The 14,127-nt window shown below is 47.7% G+C and overlaps 1 protein-coding gene across 1 annotated transcript; it reads left to right on the top strand.

Moving 5' to 3' along the window:
• The first annotated feature begins 1,623 nt into the window (after positions 1-1,623).
• On the top strand, positions 1,624-5,531 carry LOC134483232 (disks large homolog 5-like). Its single transcript, XM_063278512.1, has 6 exons — positions 1,624-1,811; positions 2,845-3,004; positions 3,473-3,616; positions 4,250-4,416; positions 5,137-5,242; positions 5,361-5,531. The coding sequence occupies exons 1-5, from the start codon at positions 1,685-1,687 to the stop codon at positions 5,199-5,201; spliced, it is 663 nt and encodes a 220-aa protein (XP_063134582.1). The 5' UTR covers positions 1,624-1,684; the 3' UTR covers positions 5,202-5,242; positions 5,361-5,531.
• Positions 5,532-14,127: the final 8,596 nt, after the last annotated feature.

The raw sequence follows: 14,127 nt of genomic DNA on the forward strand, positions 1-14,127 counted from the left end.
TGGACCTAAAAAAAGAGAGATCAAGGTCCTTAAAATAGAAAGATCAGTTCCAGTTGTTTTCTACCATTCCAAACAGAACGACTGGTAGGGAGAGAATGGTAAATATCGAGAATTCGTAGATGATGCTTTGAATGAAATGTGGATTTCTGTGTTGGTTTAAAACAGGGTCTCAAGTATCACATGTTGCCCTCTACCTGGCTGGCCAGGATCACTTTGAGCTCAGATAAACCTCCTTTCACTTTGTAATAAATAGGCTTATAAGAGTGGCCTCGAAGGACTGTGCGGACAGCGTTAGCCTTTCACAGTTGAGGTGTGTAACCCACAACTATAGTTTTAGCCATGTTTTTCCATGTCTACCAGCTATTTCAGATTGTTGCTGTTATATGCCTGACAATCAAGATGCAGAAAAATAACCTGATACAGAGTAAGGACATGGTGATCACATCTTTGCCTCTTCCGTACGTTCTGGATGAGGTTTGTTAAAATTCCAATATTGCAAAAAGCCTTATATAGGGCCCATCACATTAAGGGTCACTATGCACTGTTCTATCTAAAATGGCCTAATCAGAACTGACTCCCATATAACACTTCCTGCAATCCTCATATGAGAAGCTTGAGCTTTTAGTTTTGACTTTTTCTTTTCTCGTTCTTTCTTATTTTTTGCTATAGAAGTTGAGACAAAGATAGTTAAGGCCATGAATTTGTCCCCAAAATTTGAACTACAGATGTGATCAATCAGTGTTAGTGGGTGCATTCTATAAAGTATTCATTTTTTACTATGATAGATGCTTCTGTGTTTGGTGGGGTGGCCATTTCCCAGTGTACAGGTGCTGGGACCTTGCTCTATCCACTTAATGATGTTTATAGCCTCATTTTAGACGTTTCTGTGCTACCCTCTATATCTCTTGTGTATTTTATTTTTCTGATAAAAGCTCATGGTATATCTTACTCAGGCCTGTGAGCAGTGCTCCTTTGGCGACATTGGTGCAAAGAGCAGAACCCCACAAGCAGCATGAGGTTCCCTTCACTGGTGGCTCCAATATTGCACTTTTGTCTGCCAACTGGTCTCCACACTTTTCCTAGCACCTTAAAGACTTCAACTCTTTCTCCTAAGGAATTTTCTGGCAATTGTCGATTGCTAAGCACATGACTTCATGAGTGTTCCCCTAACACACACCCATGTTGTAACCTACCATGCAGACTATTTCTTGATGTGATTTAAAGCACCTGTACATAATGAAACAGGAGAACTTTTGACTGCATATTCAAACTGGTGTGAAATCTCAGGAAGTTTTAATGGCTAACATTGGTGAATGTGGACAATTTGAGTTATGATGAGACATTTTTTGGGCAAGATTTGACAGGAAACATTCATTTAGATGCATAGGAATTACTAAGGTTTTTATAATCAAGCCTTGAGGAAAATTTGGCTTTGGAAGCAGGAGATGCTCAGTGGCTCTGCCCCAGGAAAGTCTCCTGGAAAGGGCACCTCAGCTTATGCTCAGTACAGGGAGAACATTAGCAGGGAGGCAAAGTCTGCTCCCCATGACATCTGCTGTCCCTTCTTGGACATTCTATTGTCTCCTAGAGAGTTCTTGGCATCCTCTGTGATGTCACCAGTGTTGTAGTGACAACCAGTGCCCTAGTTTCTCTCAGTCTGAGTCTGGCGGTTACAAGCTAAGACATGTTTTCCTGTCTTCGCAAGCGTTTTGGGAGGGGGAACGTCGATTGTGGAGAGACTAGAGTGAAGGAGTCTGGCCTTTCGTCTCAAAGTAATGATGGAGAAAGACAGCACTTCTGGGGAATGTGGAGTAAGTTCTGGGCAGTGTATTTTGAGCTTCCTGCCAGGGTGGCTGCAGGCTTAAGCTGACCTTTCTAGCAATGGGCCACAACAACTGGAGCATCTGAAAAGGAATTGAATTTCCACGAATATCACAATTCCTTAAAGTCAAGGATTTCAGAACTTTAGTTTCCCCATCCCCACTGGGAGGATATGGTAAGGCCAATGCTATTATACTGTGAACTTCTGGTCTTTACTTTTCAGTTCATTTGTTCTGTTACATTGATATAATAATACCATCAGTAGTCATGGAGGGTCCACCTTTTCTGAGTTTAGACAGGGCAGCAATGTATATCACTATCATTGCTTCTTTAAATACAGTGGGTATCTGACAGTACTAACAGGGAGAGATTGTGCTCCAGGAAATAACCTTATGTTCTTAGACCTTCTCTGATTTCTTCTAACTGGCAGGGTCATTGTTTGCTTTATATATTAGAGGTTGTATGTTACAAAAATTTTTCTACAATACCAAAACTATTTGGAATGTGTAGACCAAGATTCAGCCTGTAACCTATTCGCACTTCTGGGGCTTTTGGTATTTCACATAGGGACACTGATAAGTCTGTTGAACATATCCTCCCTGGAAATGCGTTTTAAATCCAAAGTTGTTGGCTTAGAGTATCAGGGTAGGACATCTGAGTGTCTCCAATCACTCAAGTTTTGTGGATGGTGAATTTATCATCTGAGTTCTGAAGCCACAGGAGTGAGGGTCCTGAAACCAAGCTGTACCCTGTTCAGCTGATAATAATCCTGGAGAAGCCATCTCCATGGTACATGTAAGCCCGTGATGTCTGGCATAGGGAACACCTGGCTGCTTACGTCTCTTGGTCTCTATAGAGTAGTGGGAGAACTGAGATCCACTGAGGAGGCCTCTTAAGCATAGACCAATCGCCTAGCAGTGACACTGGGTTCCTGGCTTGTTCTCCTGTTTAGGCCTCACTGAGGTCTATGAACACTCTATGCATTCTCCCCATGCAGGTTCACTTGTGTTCTTCTACCTACAGACGCTGGGAGAGAAACATCATCCCCTGACACTGACCTAAGCAAGAATCAGGCCATGAAGGAAAAGGAGAGGCTGATTAAAGAGCTGCAGCTCATTACCGAGGAGAGAAATGACCTGAGAGATCGCCTGAGGTTTCTGACGGAGAGATCCATGAAGAAGAGGTATGAATCGCTCCAAATGCTCTTGTTTCATTCCTGGGTCTGCAAGGTCACCTTTTTCTTATCCTATTAAGGTTTTGGGTTCTAGAAAGCTGTGCCTCCCTAACCACCCTGTGCTAAACCTCACCTCCCATATAGTGGAGATTCAGAACCTGACCCTTCCTGAGGAGTGAGATTGAAAATGGACTCATCTGCTTCCATTTATTTAAAAGCAGAACTTGTGGTCTGAATGAAGAATTCAGGGATAAAGTCAGGGAGAGTGAGTTCCCAGTGTGCATTTGCAAAGCCCTTGACAGCTGGTGGCTTTGCAAGATTGTAATTGCAGTGAGTTTATGGTGAGTCTCTGTACTTGCTAGGCAGGGGACTGAGTGCTGGAAGATCCAGGCAGCAGCCTGGGGTAATATAGGACCCACCCTGAGTTCATATATTCCTAAATGCCGATGTTCATTGTATTCTATCATTTGGGGCCAGGCCACACTTCAGGCCAAATCCATATTATGAAGACCTGGAGAGAATGGAGGAGGCGGTCATGTCAATTCTGCACAACTTAGAGATGGAGAACACTGAGGTCCATGAGAACAGCCATAAACTGAAGAAGGAGATTACCTTCTCTAGGTAAGTCCTGGTCAGAAAGGCTATCACTTGTGGAATGGCCATTTCTGACTTTCTTTGTTCTGGATTGGACGGTCTTCAGCTCTGGTTCAATCTCTTGTGCTGTTTACACATCAGTGTTCCAGGGTCATTAGGACTCAGTTTTCAGTTCCATAAAAGACTGTTCCTCATCCCAGGATTGTCTAGGCATCTTCAGAAGGCTCTAGAGAGAACAGTACTGATTGAAGTCAGCAGAAGGTTATTAGGCTGACCTGGACCTATGGTGTCACACCAGGTTTTACAAAACTCAGTGTGTGGACCACATGGTTAGCATGACCTTCTCTTGGTTCTACTGACCTCTTTTGAGGGTGTTGGCCCAGTACTAATTGATGTTGCCCCCATGCATTGGGCTTTCATGGATAGTTGTAGATCCATGCTCTTTCTCAGAGATGTGGACACTAATTGGTGTCAGGCCAATCAAACAATTTATTCTTCCCCGAATTAACTCTTTATGGTTTGTGCAGCAGCCTTATATGTATCAAGATGCATTTTATTAAGTCTTCATGGGTATGTGGGACCTGGTAGAGTTAGTGGGACTTGGGAGTAGGAATGGGAGAAAGGGCCAGCATGATCTTACTATGCAGACTGTATTTCCAGAAACCTGCTCAGCCAGCTCCTGATGGAGAACACATGTAGGAAGAAGTTGGTCCCACTGAAGCAGGAGAGCAAGGAGGTACATCTTGATTGTGCACTGAACCAGAAATATTTGGTTGACTTCAACAGGAAAGATAAAGACCATCATCGGCCAGAACCAGCATTATCAGGTAGGGACGAGCAGATGTGTTAGCTTAACAATATCTGATAAAATTTGCCAATTTGATACATCTTTGCTTCTCTTACCACCTTTCTAATTTACACTCACAACCAGCCAACCACCTCATGTAATGGAATTGTTCATTGCTCTGCCTATGCACAAGTATTCTGGGAAGTTAACCACTTTTCAGAAACTGAATTATTGTGCAAGCATATTTTGCTGCTCTTTTTGAAGCTGCAGTCTAGAAATGGTGACAGATGAATAACATATCATATTATTGCATATCCATGTGATACATTGGATCCTATGTAGAGTTTTGAACAAGTTCTTGGTTCTTTGACAAATGACACTCTGTGGTCATGCGACTTCTTGTATAGGAAGCACCTTTCCGGGATAAGAACCAAGTGCAAATGTCAAATTAGTACTTGTCATTGGCTTTAACCTTGGTGACATATGGACATCTCCTTTCTTCCTGCAACCCAATGAGGTTCCTTCCATTGCCCTGTTCTTGGTTTGCACTGGTATAAGTCTGGGTCCCATATTGGCAGCCCACTTTACTGTGAGGCTCTCTGGAGATTTTGCCCTGCCCACAGAGTTAGCAACAATGATATCACTTAAAATGTCCATGTCGACTATCCAATAGAACTGAGGTGGTAGAAGGCAGCATTCTGACAGCTGGCTTGCATTTCCCCACCAAATCAGTGTCTGAAAAACTGCCTTCCTCTCCCAGGTCTCAGAAAGTGCAAGAGAGCTGGAATTGGACACACACCAGTAAGAGAGCTTCCTGAAGAATAAGTTGCTTTCTCAGGAGTCCGTGATGACCAACATCCTGAATGGTAACAACATTTTTTGGATGTGTATTCATCCTCTGAGTTAATTTGTCATTTCTTAGAGACCCTAAATTCATATACCACTAAGCCAGCCTGACTGATTGAGGTCTTACTTTCTTCTCAGAAAACAGCACTTGAGAGACAACTTGGGGGACCGCCTTTCATTATGTGTGCTAGAGGAGAAACAGCAATACGTCTGTGCTTCTAAATGTTCGTTAAGAATATGCTTTTAGAAATATTTTTGTTATGATTTTAATTGAAGTTTTCTTTTTGTTGTTTCATATTTATATGTTCTTGTTACTATTTTTACTTTCAAATATTTTTAAATATATTTATTCATGTTAATCTTGTTTTGTTGTAAAAATGTATTTGTAATGAATAAAAATTGAATTCTATCTCTTGACTCTTAAGACCATCATTCTTAATCAATGGTTCTGTCCCCTCCTGTGGACCTAGAACTGACAGCTACAGATGGATCTCTGCATGTTCCATGGATCCTGGGCTAATAAGTGAATTCAAAGTCACCAAGGGGTACCCAGTGTGATAGTGTCTTTTGTGAGGATAATGTGGCTGTGTCTCAGACACACACTTTGTGATGTAATCACTGACACACTTTACCCAATTGTTAGGGTCCATGTGGTTCTTCTGAGAGAGCAGCAGATGCTCTACCCTGTGAGTCATCACCACAGCTCCTGCAGGTAGCTTTTGTTATTCCACATGAGGTGCTGTATTAGGTGGACAGGATCACCTCCAATTAAATAGAGAGATCTCAGGAGATGTGTGTTCACAGGGAACTTACTGAGCTGTGCGTGTTCAACGTGTTAGGTTGTCAGGAATCCCTACAGGGCTCTGGTGTTCCCACTGCACATTGTGGGTCAGCATCATCCTCCAGCATCACTTAGTGTCCATATTAGAGCAGATCTTTCACCTAATATCAATGATGACCATATGTATTATGCACATCTGATAAAATACAGAATAGAAACTAGCTTCTTGTAGGCCAGATTGGCTTCAGTAGTCACATGGATGTGATCAATCAGTGTTAGTCATGCCCTTCCAGCATGGTAGACTGCAGGTTGTCTGTCCCCAGCACTTTGCTCTCTTGTGCCCAAACAATGCTAAGGTCAGGGCCGTTCAGCCGTGAGGCAGAGGCTCACCACCCTCAGTGCTGCCTAAGACCCCTAAGACTGTCTCTTTCGGGTGTGTGCGTGCTGGACACTCAAGGATCCTGAGATCTCCGCAGCTGAGGTGAAACAGTACCGGAGCCATTGCAATGTGGGCACACATTTGGTTCTGGAGCTGGGCCACTCTTTGACTTTTATTGAGTGGAGAGACAACTGTTGGCTGAGCCTTTGGTGAACCGGATGGCCCCTGGCCACGCCAGCAGTCAGCAGTATCAAAGCTGAGCAACCAGTGTTTTATGTTCCATTTTGTCATCGCTGGTCAGTGTTCTGATGCCACAGCACATGGTTGGCCTCAATCTCCCCATGTGGCCACAATCCCAAATTGATATGGCCTCCACTTCCCAAGTGCCACTGGATTTCTGTAGAACCCCTAAGGCAGCAGCATGCAGGAGCTCCTGGCTATTCCCTCCTTGCTCTCTGGATCTGCAAGTCGTTCTGTGTACATATGGCTATGTCCTCATAAACCCTTGATGCCATGATACCTTAATAAACACTTGAATCTTGCCCTGATGGCCAGTTTTCAACTGCTACCTGACACCATCTATAATCGCCTGGGAAATGAGGGACAGTCTGGATCAGACTGGCCTTTGAGCATGACTATGCGTGACTGTCTTCGTTGCTGTGGGAGATGCCAGACAGCCTCTTTTCTGATCCTAGAGTCCCTATACCCAGCCACTTGTCCCCTCTACAGCCAGACCCTACTTCTGCTCCTAGGCACTGTCTTGGACTTCCTTCCCTCAGGTGGCTTCTCTCCTTTGGTTGCTACAGAAACCTGTTATGAGGAAAGGAACAGGGAGTTAAGAGTTCAAAGCCATCTTCCCATTGATGTTCTTTCTCAGAGGTCAGTGGGACACTTAAAGAGTTTTGTGTATACATTTTAATAAGCAAGGGACAATCATGCATCAGACACAGGAAACTAACAGCACATCTACTGGACCTCCTTCAACACCTGGGCATCTCTTATGGCCTGTGCTTCTGTGTGCTGAAACCTGGGGACCAACTTCCTGTGGTGTTTCCCAGGATGACTGTGCACATTACGACACTGACGTAAATCCTCAAAACTCACAAACAGCAACAGGACCGACCGCCACAGGAACGGTTCTCCATCAACAGATACCACAGACCAGCAAGCAGAAGCATGGGCGGGTGTTGCTGTGGTTCACACACTTCTCTTTCCTCACTAGGGCAGGTGACCCGCTGGAGAAAACAAGGAGGCAGCAGGATGGAAGAGGAAATCTACAACCCAGTCCTTGCATTAAACACCCAAGCACATTTAGACTAGAGGAGAGAAGTTTGCCAAGAATGAGGGCCACTTTGGGCATCCATCATCAATAGCCCTGGCTGTCTAGGCCAGCATCAGATCCAGCCGTCTCCAGGCAGGTGTCCACCAGGCCCTCAAGGGCACTAAGAGCATTAACCATGAAGAACAGAACAAGATCTCTGCCTCTTGCCTGCCTGACAGCCAAGCATGTGTATGCCCTGGCTATGCTCACGCTGGGACCCCTGCGAGATATTAAGATATAGAGACCTGATAGTTGATTAGGACCCTGTTCGAAAAGGAAGACACTGGAAATTTCCCTCTGGCATCCATATGTGCATGCATGGTTGTACAAGCTGGTAGAATCTCTCTCTCACTCTCTCTCTCTGTCTCTCTCTCTCTCTGTGTCTCTCTCTCTCTCTCTCTCTCTCTCTCTCTCACACACACACACACACACACACACACACACACACACACACACACACACACACATTCAAAGTTTTGAAGCACAGCAGAAGAATCTCTGGGACTCTAAGCCTGACCAGCCTCATCTGTGAGCCACAGCTTCTGTGTGAGAGCTCCTTTGTGTGAGAGGCGTAGGGTGACTGAGGAAGGTTGCTGGTGTCCATCCCTGGCCTGCATGTGCATGCATACAGAGACATGGACACATGCACATGCTGAGTACCCCTCATCCAATCCTGAAATCTGAAAACACTGAATTTCAAATCCAGGCATTCTCCTAACCTACACCTTCCCTCAGGAATTGGAGATGAGGCCTTGCAAGAATCCTCAACCAGTGAGACTGGCCCAGACCTTCTGAGATCCATTCTGCCCCAGGAGAACACAGCAGGTGGTATCAGGACAACACAGAAACTCAAAACTCCAGCCTGATGCAGGGACCGCCTGCTGGGTTAGGAGAAGACTCAGCATCAGGTTACTGAACGAAAACATCACCTCTGAACACACGGGGTCGCTGTGGCTATGCCTTCAAGGCATCTTCAGCAGCAGCTTAAATGGACTAGGGATGACTATGGGAATCTGCCTGCAGGGTGATGTGGGAATCCTTTTGCTAAGGCTTAATCGCTAGATGTTGACACAGAAACCCTTGAACTCTTCTTGGAGTACAGTCCAGGCAGAGGCTGAACACAAAACATTCTGATTATGAACTGAGTTTAACAGATAATCCGGAACCTGAAGGCCACAGGCCCAAAGGTCTGCACTGCAGGGGTGAGGCATCACTGCAGGGATGACCACACAGTGCAGGGGTGAGGTGTCACTGCAGGAATGACCACACACTGCAGGAGTGAGGTGTCACTGCAGGAATGACCACACACTGCAGGGGTGAGGTGTCACCGCAGGGATGACCACACAGTGCAGGGGTGAGGCGTCACTCAGGGGATAACCACACAGTGCAGGGGTGAGGTGTCACTGCAGAGGTGACCACACAGTGCAGGGGTGAGTTGTCACCAAAGGGGTGACCACACAGTGCAGGGGTGAGGCGTCACTCAGGGGATGACCACACACTGCAGGGGTGAGGCATCACTGCAGGGATGACCACACATTGCAGGGGTGAGGTGTCACTGCGGGGATGACCACGCACTGCAGGGGTGAGGCGTCACTGCAGGGATGACCACACACTGCAGGGGTGAGGCGTCACTGCAGGGATGATCACACACTGCAGGGGTGAGGTGTCACTGCGGGGATGACCACAAACTGCAGGGGTGAGGCGTCAGTGCAGGGATGACCACACAGTGCAGGGGTGAGGCATCACTGCAGGGATGACCACACAGTGCAGGGGTGAGGCATCACTGCGGGGATGACCACACACTGCAGGGGTGAGGTGTCACTGCGGGGATGACCACACACTGCAGGGGTGAGGTGTCACTTCGGGGATGACCACACACTGCAGTGGTGAGGTGTCACTGCGGGGATGACCACACTGCAGGGGTGAGGTGTCCCTGCAGGGATGACCAGGAGCTGACTGAGCTCCTCAGGGCTCTCCCTGTCCTGAATGTGCTTCCCTTCTAGGTGAGCACTGCAGCTTTCAGGGTGCTGGAGGCCTGTGTGGACAGCAGTAGAAACTGCTAGCCTTGTTATTCACAGCTGAAACTATCACACAGGATATTCCAGAAGTGACCACCACCAAAGTGGGGCCTTTCACAGCATTCTGGGTAGGATGGCACAAAGCCCCATAACAATTTCGCCTGTGATCCATACCAAATGTCTGCTGTCAGTGCCTGTCTCTTAGGAGCCACCTGGATGATCCAGGGGATGGTCCTGAAGAAAAGGCTTGGCAAAATTGAGGTCCCCAAAGCAAGAGGAGCAGTGAAGAGGTGCAGGGGCCATAGACCATGGAGACTGACATATGCTGATGCTAGACTACCCAGACTTATCCCTGTGTCCAAGTCTGGATGTCACAGAGGCACCTGGTAAAGGCCCCAACAGTGTCCTCCAGGATTCCACTGTCTCCCTACTTGCCCTCCACCTCACCCACTCCCAGTGGCTCTGGGACTCAAGGTCTTCATCACCTTTTTCGTTTTATTGTCATATTGCAGGTACTGTGACTTGACCACTCTTCCTCCTGCAGGAGACACATCGTGTGTCATAGGATACAACTGCTGCACCAGGAAAACCCATTGCATAACCAGGACCCTGCAGTGAAAAGCAGGACTGGCCCTTCATGCTGAATGACAGGAAAAGCACCCGGCCTTCTCTTTGTTGCAGACTGGATTCCTCAGCCTTCCTGTTATGAACAGGGCACTAGTACCCTTCACAGGATACTTAGTGTTTATAAGACATTTATAGAATTCATCTTGTATATAGGCCATTGGGCTAGGAGCCAGCATCAAGGCATCAAGTAGGAGGAAATACAGAAACATTCTAGGAAGGGATAGCCAGGGGCCAGTGGGATGGCTCAGTGATTGAGGACCAGAGTTCAGATCCCAGCACATGGATGTTCACAGTCATCTGCAGAATCAGATCTAGGGTGTCCCATGACCTCCCCAGCTCCCAAGCAGCTACACGTGTGCGTCTCAGACACTTCTCACTCACCGTGAAACAACCTAAGCCACAAAACATCCCACACCTTCTTGGATGGGTCCATCCCTGGGGGAGTCTTGTGTGTTCTGGGCTTCAACTCTAGGAAAGCTTGGCCTTGTTTTATAGGATGTCTTATTCCTTATATCAGCAGAGAAAGAAAAAAAAGATCCAGTCCTGGAACCCTGGAGGACACTGCCATGATGTCACTGCTGTGCTGGCATAGGCTTAGAGATATCTCCATGATCCATCCGAGTCACCTAGAGCTCAGGGAATGATGGAAAAGTCCATGTGAGATCGCCCAGCGCTTGCAACCATGAGAAAGCTTGGAAAACACAGGGCACATGTGGTGTTTGATCCTGGGTCAGTTCAACCCTCTTGAGCCTGCAGCTAAGACAAACCGTTACACTGGCCTGAGTGCACAGGCCTGATCTCAGAACCTGTTTGCCAACCACGGTACACTCTAGATCCCTCCTCTCAGCTGGACCTTGTTCCTCTACACCTCATCCACCCAAGCTTCTCAAGAAATGAAGCTACCAGGTTAATACAACAACTAACTGAAGGCAACAAGAGCCTTCAGCCGCCCTGTGGCAGTAAGGTCAGTCCATAGGTCTCCTGTCCCTGCACCCTCAGTACCTGTGAGAGCCATGGCCACCTATTCCCTTCCGAGGTGAGGACAATTATACCCACAACCTTGCTTTCAACAAATCCTGCCTTGGCCATTGGTGGGACCCTCATGAGACTCAATCTGATGCAGGCCTCCTCAGACACTTTGGCTTCCTTTCTGGCTGCTGGAGCTTCGGCCCTCTGGCCTGGCCTAATGTAGGATCAGCAACATCCAACTCTGTCAGGCCTCAGCCATCCCACATTGGGGGCCCTGCTTCACTCTTAGGTGCATTCTTTTCCCACATCTCTCCAGTCTCTCCCTCATCCCTAATTCCCCTCGCCTCTCAGGCCCAGCCCTTCAGTCTCTGATGGAGACTGTCCTGGAAGGACAGGAGCCCCTCCCCTGAGATACTCTCCCACCTCATGCTGCTGGGCTCTGACAACTCCTCCCTTGGGCTGACTCATATCTACAGGCACAGCCTGCTGCTCCTCTGCCCCTGCAACCCACTTCCTAGCTCTGCTTCACACAAACACTCTAAGATCTCTACACTGGATTCCTGTTCTATTTTGCTCCCTCTCTGTCCTCCAGAAGTTCTGCTGCTCTCTCTCACCACAGCAGGACCCACCAAGACACTGCTCCTGACCCCAGCAGCCACCAGCAGCCCAGGTCATGGGGCTACTAACAGCTTTGGCCCAGGACTCAGGGCTCCTTCCTTCTTCAGTATCGAGTCCAGGCTGAGACCATCTGGCCTGCTGCTGGGTCCTTGAAACCCTCAGTCTCACAGCCTCTGGGCACTCTGAGCCCTAGTCCTTATGGCTAACAAGTAGCTGCCCAGTCAAGCAACATGGGCCTCACTGGCTTCCTGGTGTGCCATGATGCTTTCCCTGCATGGCCGGGGATGACTGCATGCTAGGATTATGTCTGGAACTAGACCTGCAGGTAACACCTGATGGGTTGGCCAGGCTGTCCTCCTACTCCTGTTCTCAGGAGATTCTCCTGACTAAGCCTCCCAAGTGCTGGGATGAGAAGTATGTGCCACCATGCAAGCTAGGGGTCTTCAGGTGTGATGAAAGACTGGGATCTGTGGCCCTGGTTACTTCCAAGAGTGGGGACACCAGTGTTCTGAGCATTCTGTCATCTGGGACTTATATTCCATGTACTTCACACGAACACTCTGAGACTTCTGCACTGGTTACCTGTTCTCTTTGAAACCTGTCTTCAGGTATCTGACAGTGGGAGTCTCCATGAAGTTTTTGTCACCCTGAGGATGTGGCTATATTAATAAGCTCAGGCAGCATGCAAACACAGCAGAGGTTACAAACAAGACTACCAGGCTGGGGCCACTTAGTGATAGAGTGCTCCTTTGGCATGGTGAGGGCCCAAGTTCTCTTGCAACCAACATCTGCTCGGGATGTAGCTCAGTGATTAGGCACTTGCCTAGCGTATGTGAGGTCCTGGGCTCCATCCCTAGGACTAAACCCTCATCCCCTACCCTGAACTCACCAGGTCCAGGCATCACTGTCAATCCTGAGGGCTTGAGTTTGATCCTTAGGCCCTCTCTGATACAAAAAGAGAAAAAAACTCCCTTGATTTGTGTTTGACCCCCACATGTGTCATGCCCGCCCCACTTCGAGTGTACAATTAAGGAAAGCATGAGTAAGTGGTTGAGAGGCACACACTGCCCTTGCAGGAGACCCCAGTTTGCTTCTCAGCACAAACTGCATGTGACTCAGCAGGTCTCAGTGTGGAACTGGATATGTGACTCTGTGCTATAGCACTGTCCAGAGTGGTAAATGCAGCTTCTGAAGAGGAATGCAGGCCTGGCCTCCAGACCTCCACCTTCAAGTCCTGTCTGGAGAGCCTGATGCCCTGGCAAAAGAGACTCCTTCTCTCCAGAGGAGCACTGCACTCAAATGACACCTCAGTGATGAAAACTATCTGTCCCCAAAGGCATGCCACTGAGCAGAGATAGCCTCAGTCATGCACCTCTGCCCATGCCCAGTTCCTTGTGTCAATAACTCAACCCTTTCATGAACTAGATGGCAATACTTGAGGCAGGATGATCAGTAGTTTACTGGCCAGTCTGGGCTCTATGAGATGCTCTCCCTGAAATCAGAGCCAGCAAGAAATTCAGCATGAAAGCTCTTTGTAAAGAAGCTCAATGACCCAGTTCAGAGCCTGGGACCCCGCACGGTAGGATAAAGTGACTCCCATGGCTTTTCCTCCACCTTCAACACTCATGCTTTGGCATGCACACCCCTACAAGGAGATCAATACACATGGGATAAAAAATTAAACAGAAACATTAATGAAGACAATGCATACAATGTTTTAAAGGATCCCAGGAACCCTCACTTAGCACTTTCCTTTCCTTTGTCTTGGGAACAGCACCTGCACCAGTGACTGGAGACTTCCTGAAAAAGAGAGAGGAGAGATGCACTGTTCATTCAGCTGGAGAGCTGTGCAAAGACCAGAGCCACCCGCCTTTTTCTGACAGTGGGAGCTGGGCCCAAGTGTGGGCTGCTCCTACTAGAGGCACCACAAGAAGAGGACCACCTTCCTCAAACCTTCCTGGAAGTCAGAGCACTGGCTATGGACGTCCCTCAATCCTCAGAAGATTCTCTTTCAGCAATGGCTCAGGGCCTCTTAGGACAGAGAGGGACCAGAGCTTCCCCCCAAAGCAAGATCCCTGTCTTATCTGACAGTTATGAGGGCTTAGGGATGGGACAGAGGATGTGACAAGGTTACATGTAGCACAGGGCTAGTTTAGTAAGGCAATCAAAGAGGAAAGAATCCTGGAACATTC

This window comes from Rattus norvegicus, chromosome 19, assembly GCF_036323735.1.
Source record: "Rattus norvegicus strain BN/NHsdMcwi chromosome 19, GRCr8, whole genome shotgun sequence".
In the NCBI taxonomy this organism is placed as follows: Eukaryota; Metazoa; Chordata; class Mammalia; order Rodentia; family Muridae; genus Rattus; species Rattus norvegicus.

What these genes read in the sequence shown, in the direction of transcription:
- LOC134483232 (XM_063278512.1), top strand. Translation starts at nt 1,685, where the DNA reads ATGTTTTCCTGTCTTCGCAAGCGTTTTGGGAGGGGGAACGTCGATTGT. An exon ending in GAGAGATCCATGAAGAAGAG is followed by an intron (nt 3,005 to 3,472) that starts GTATGAATCGCT and finishes ATTTGGGGCCAG; the next exon opens with GCCACACTTCAGGCCAAATC. An exon ending in GCCAGAACCAGCATTATCAG is followed by an intron (nt 4,417 to 5,136) that starts GTAGGGACGAGC and finishes TTCCTCTCCCAG; the next exon opens with GTCTCAGAAAGTGCAAGAGA.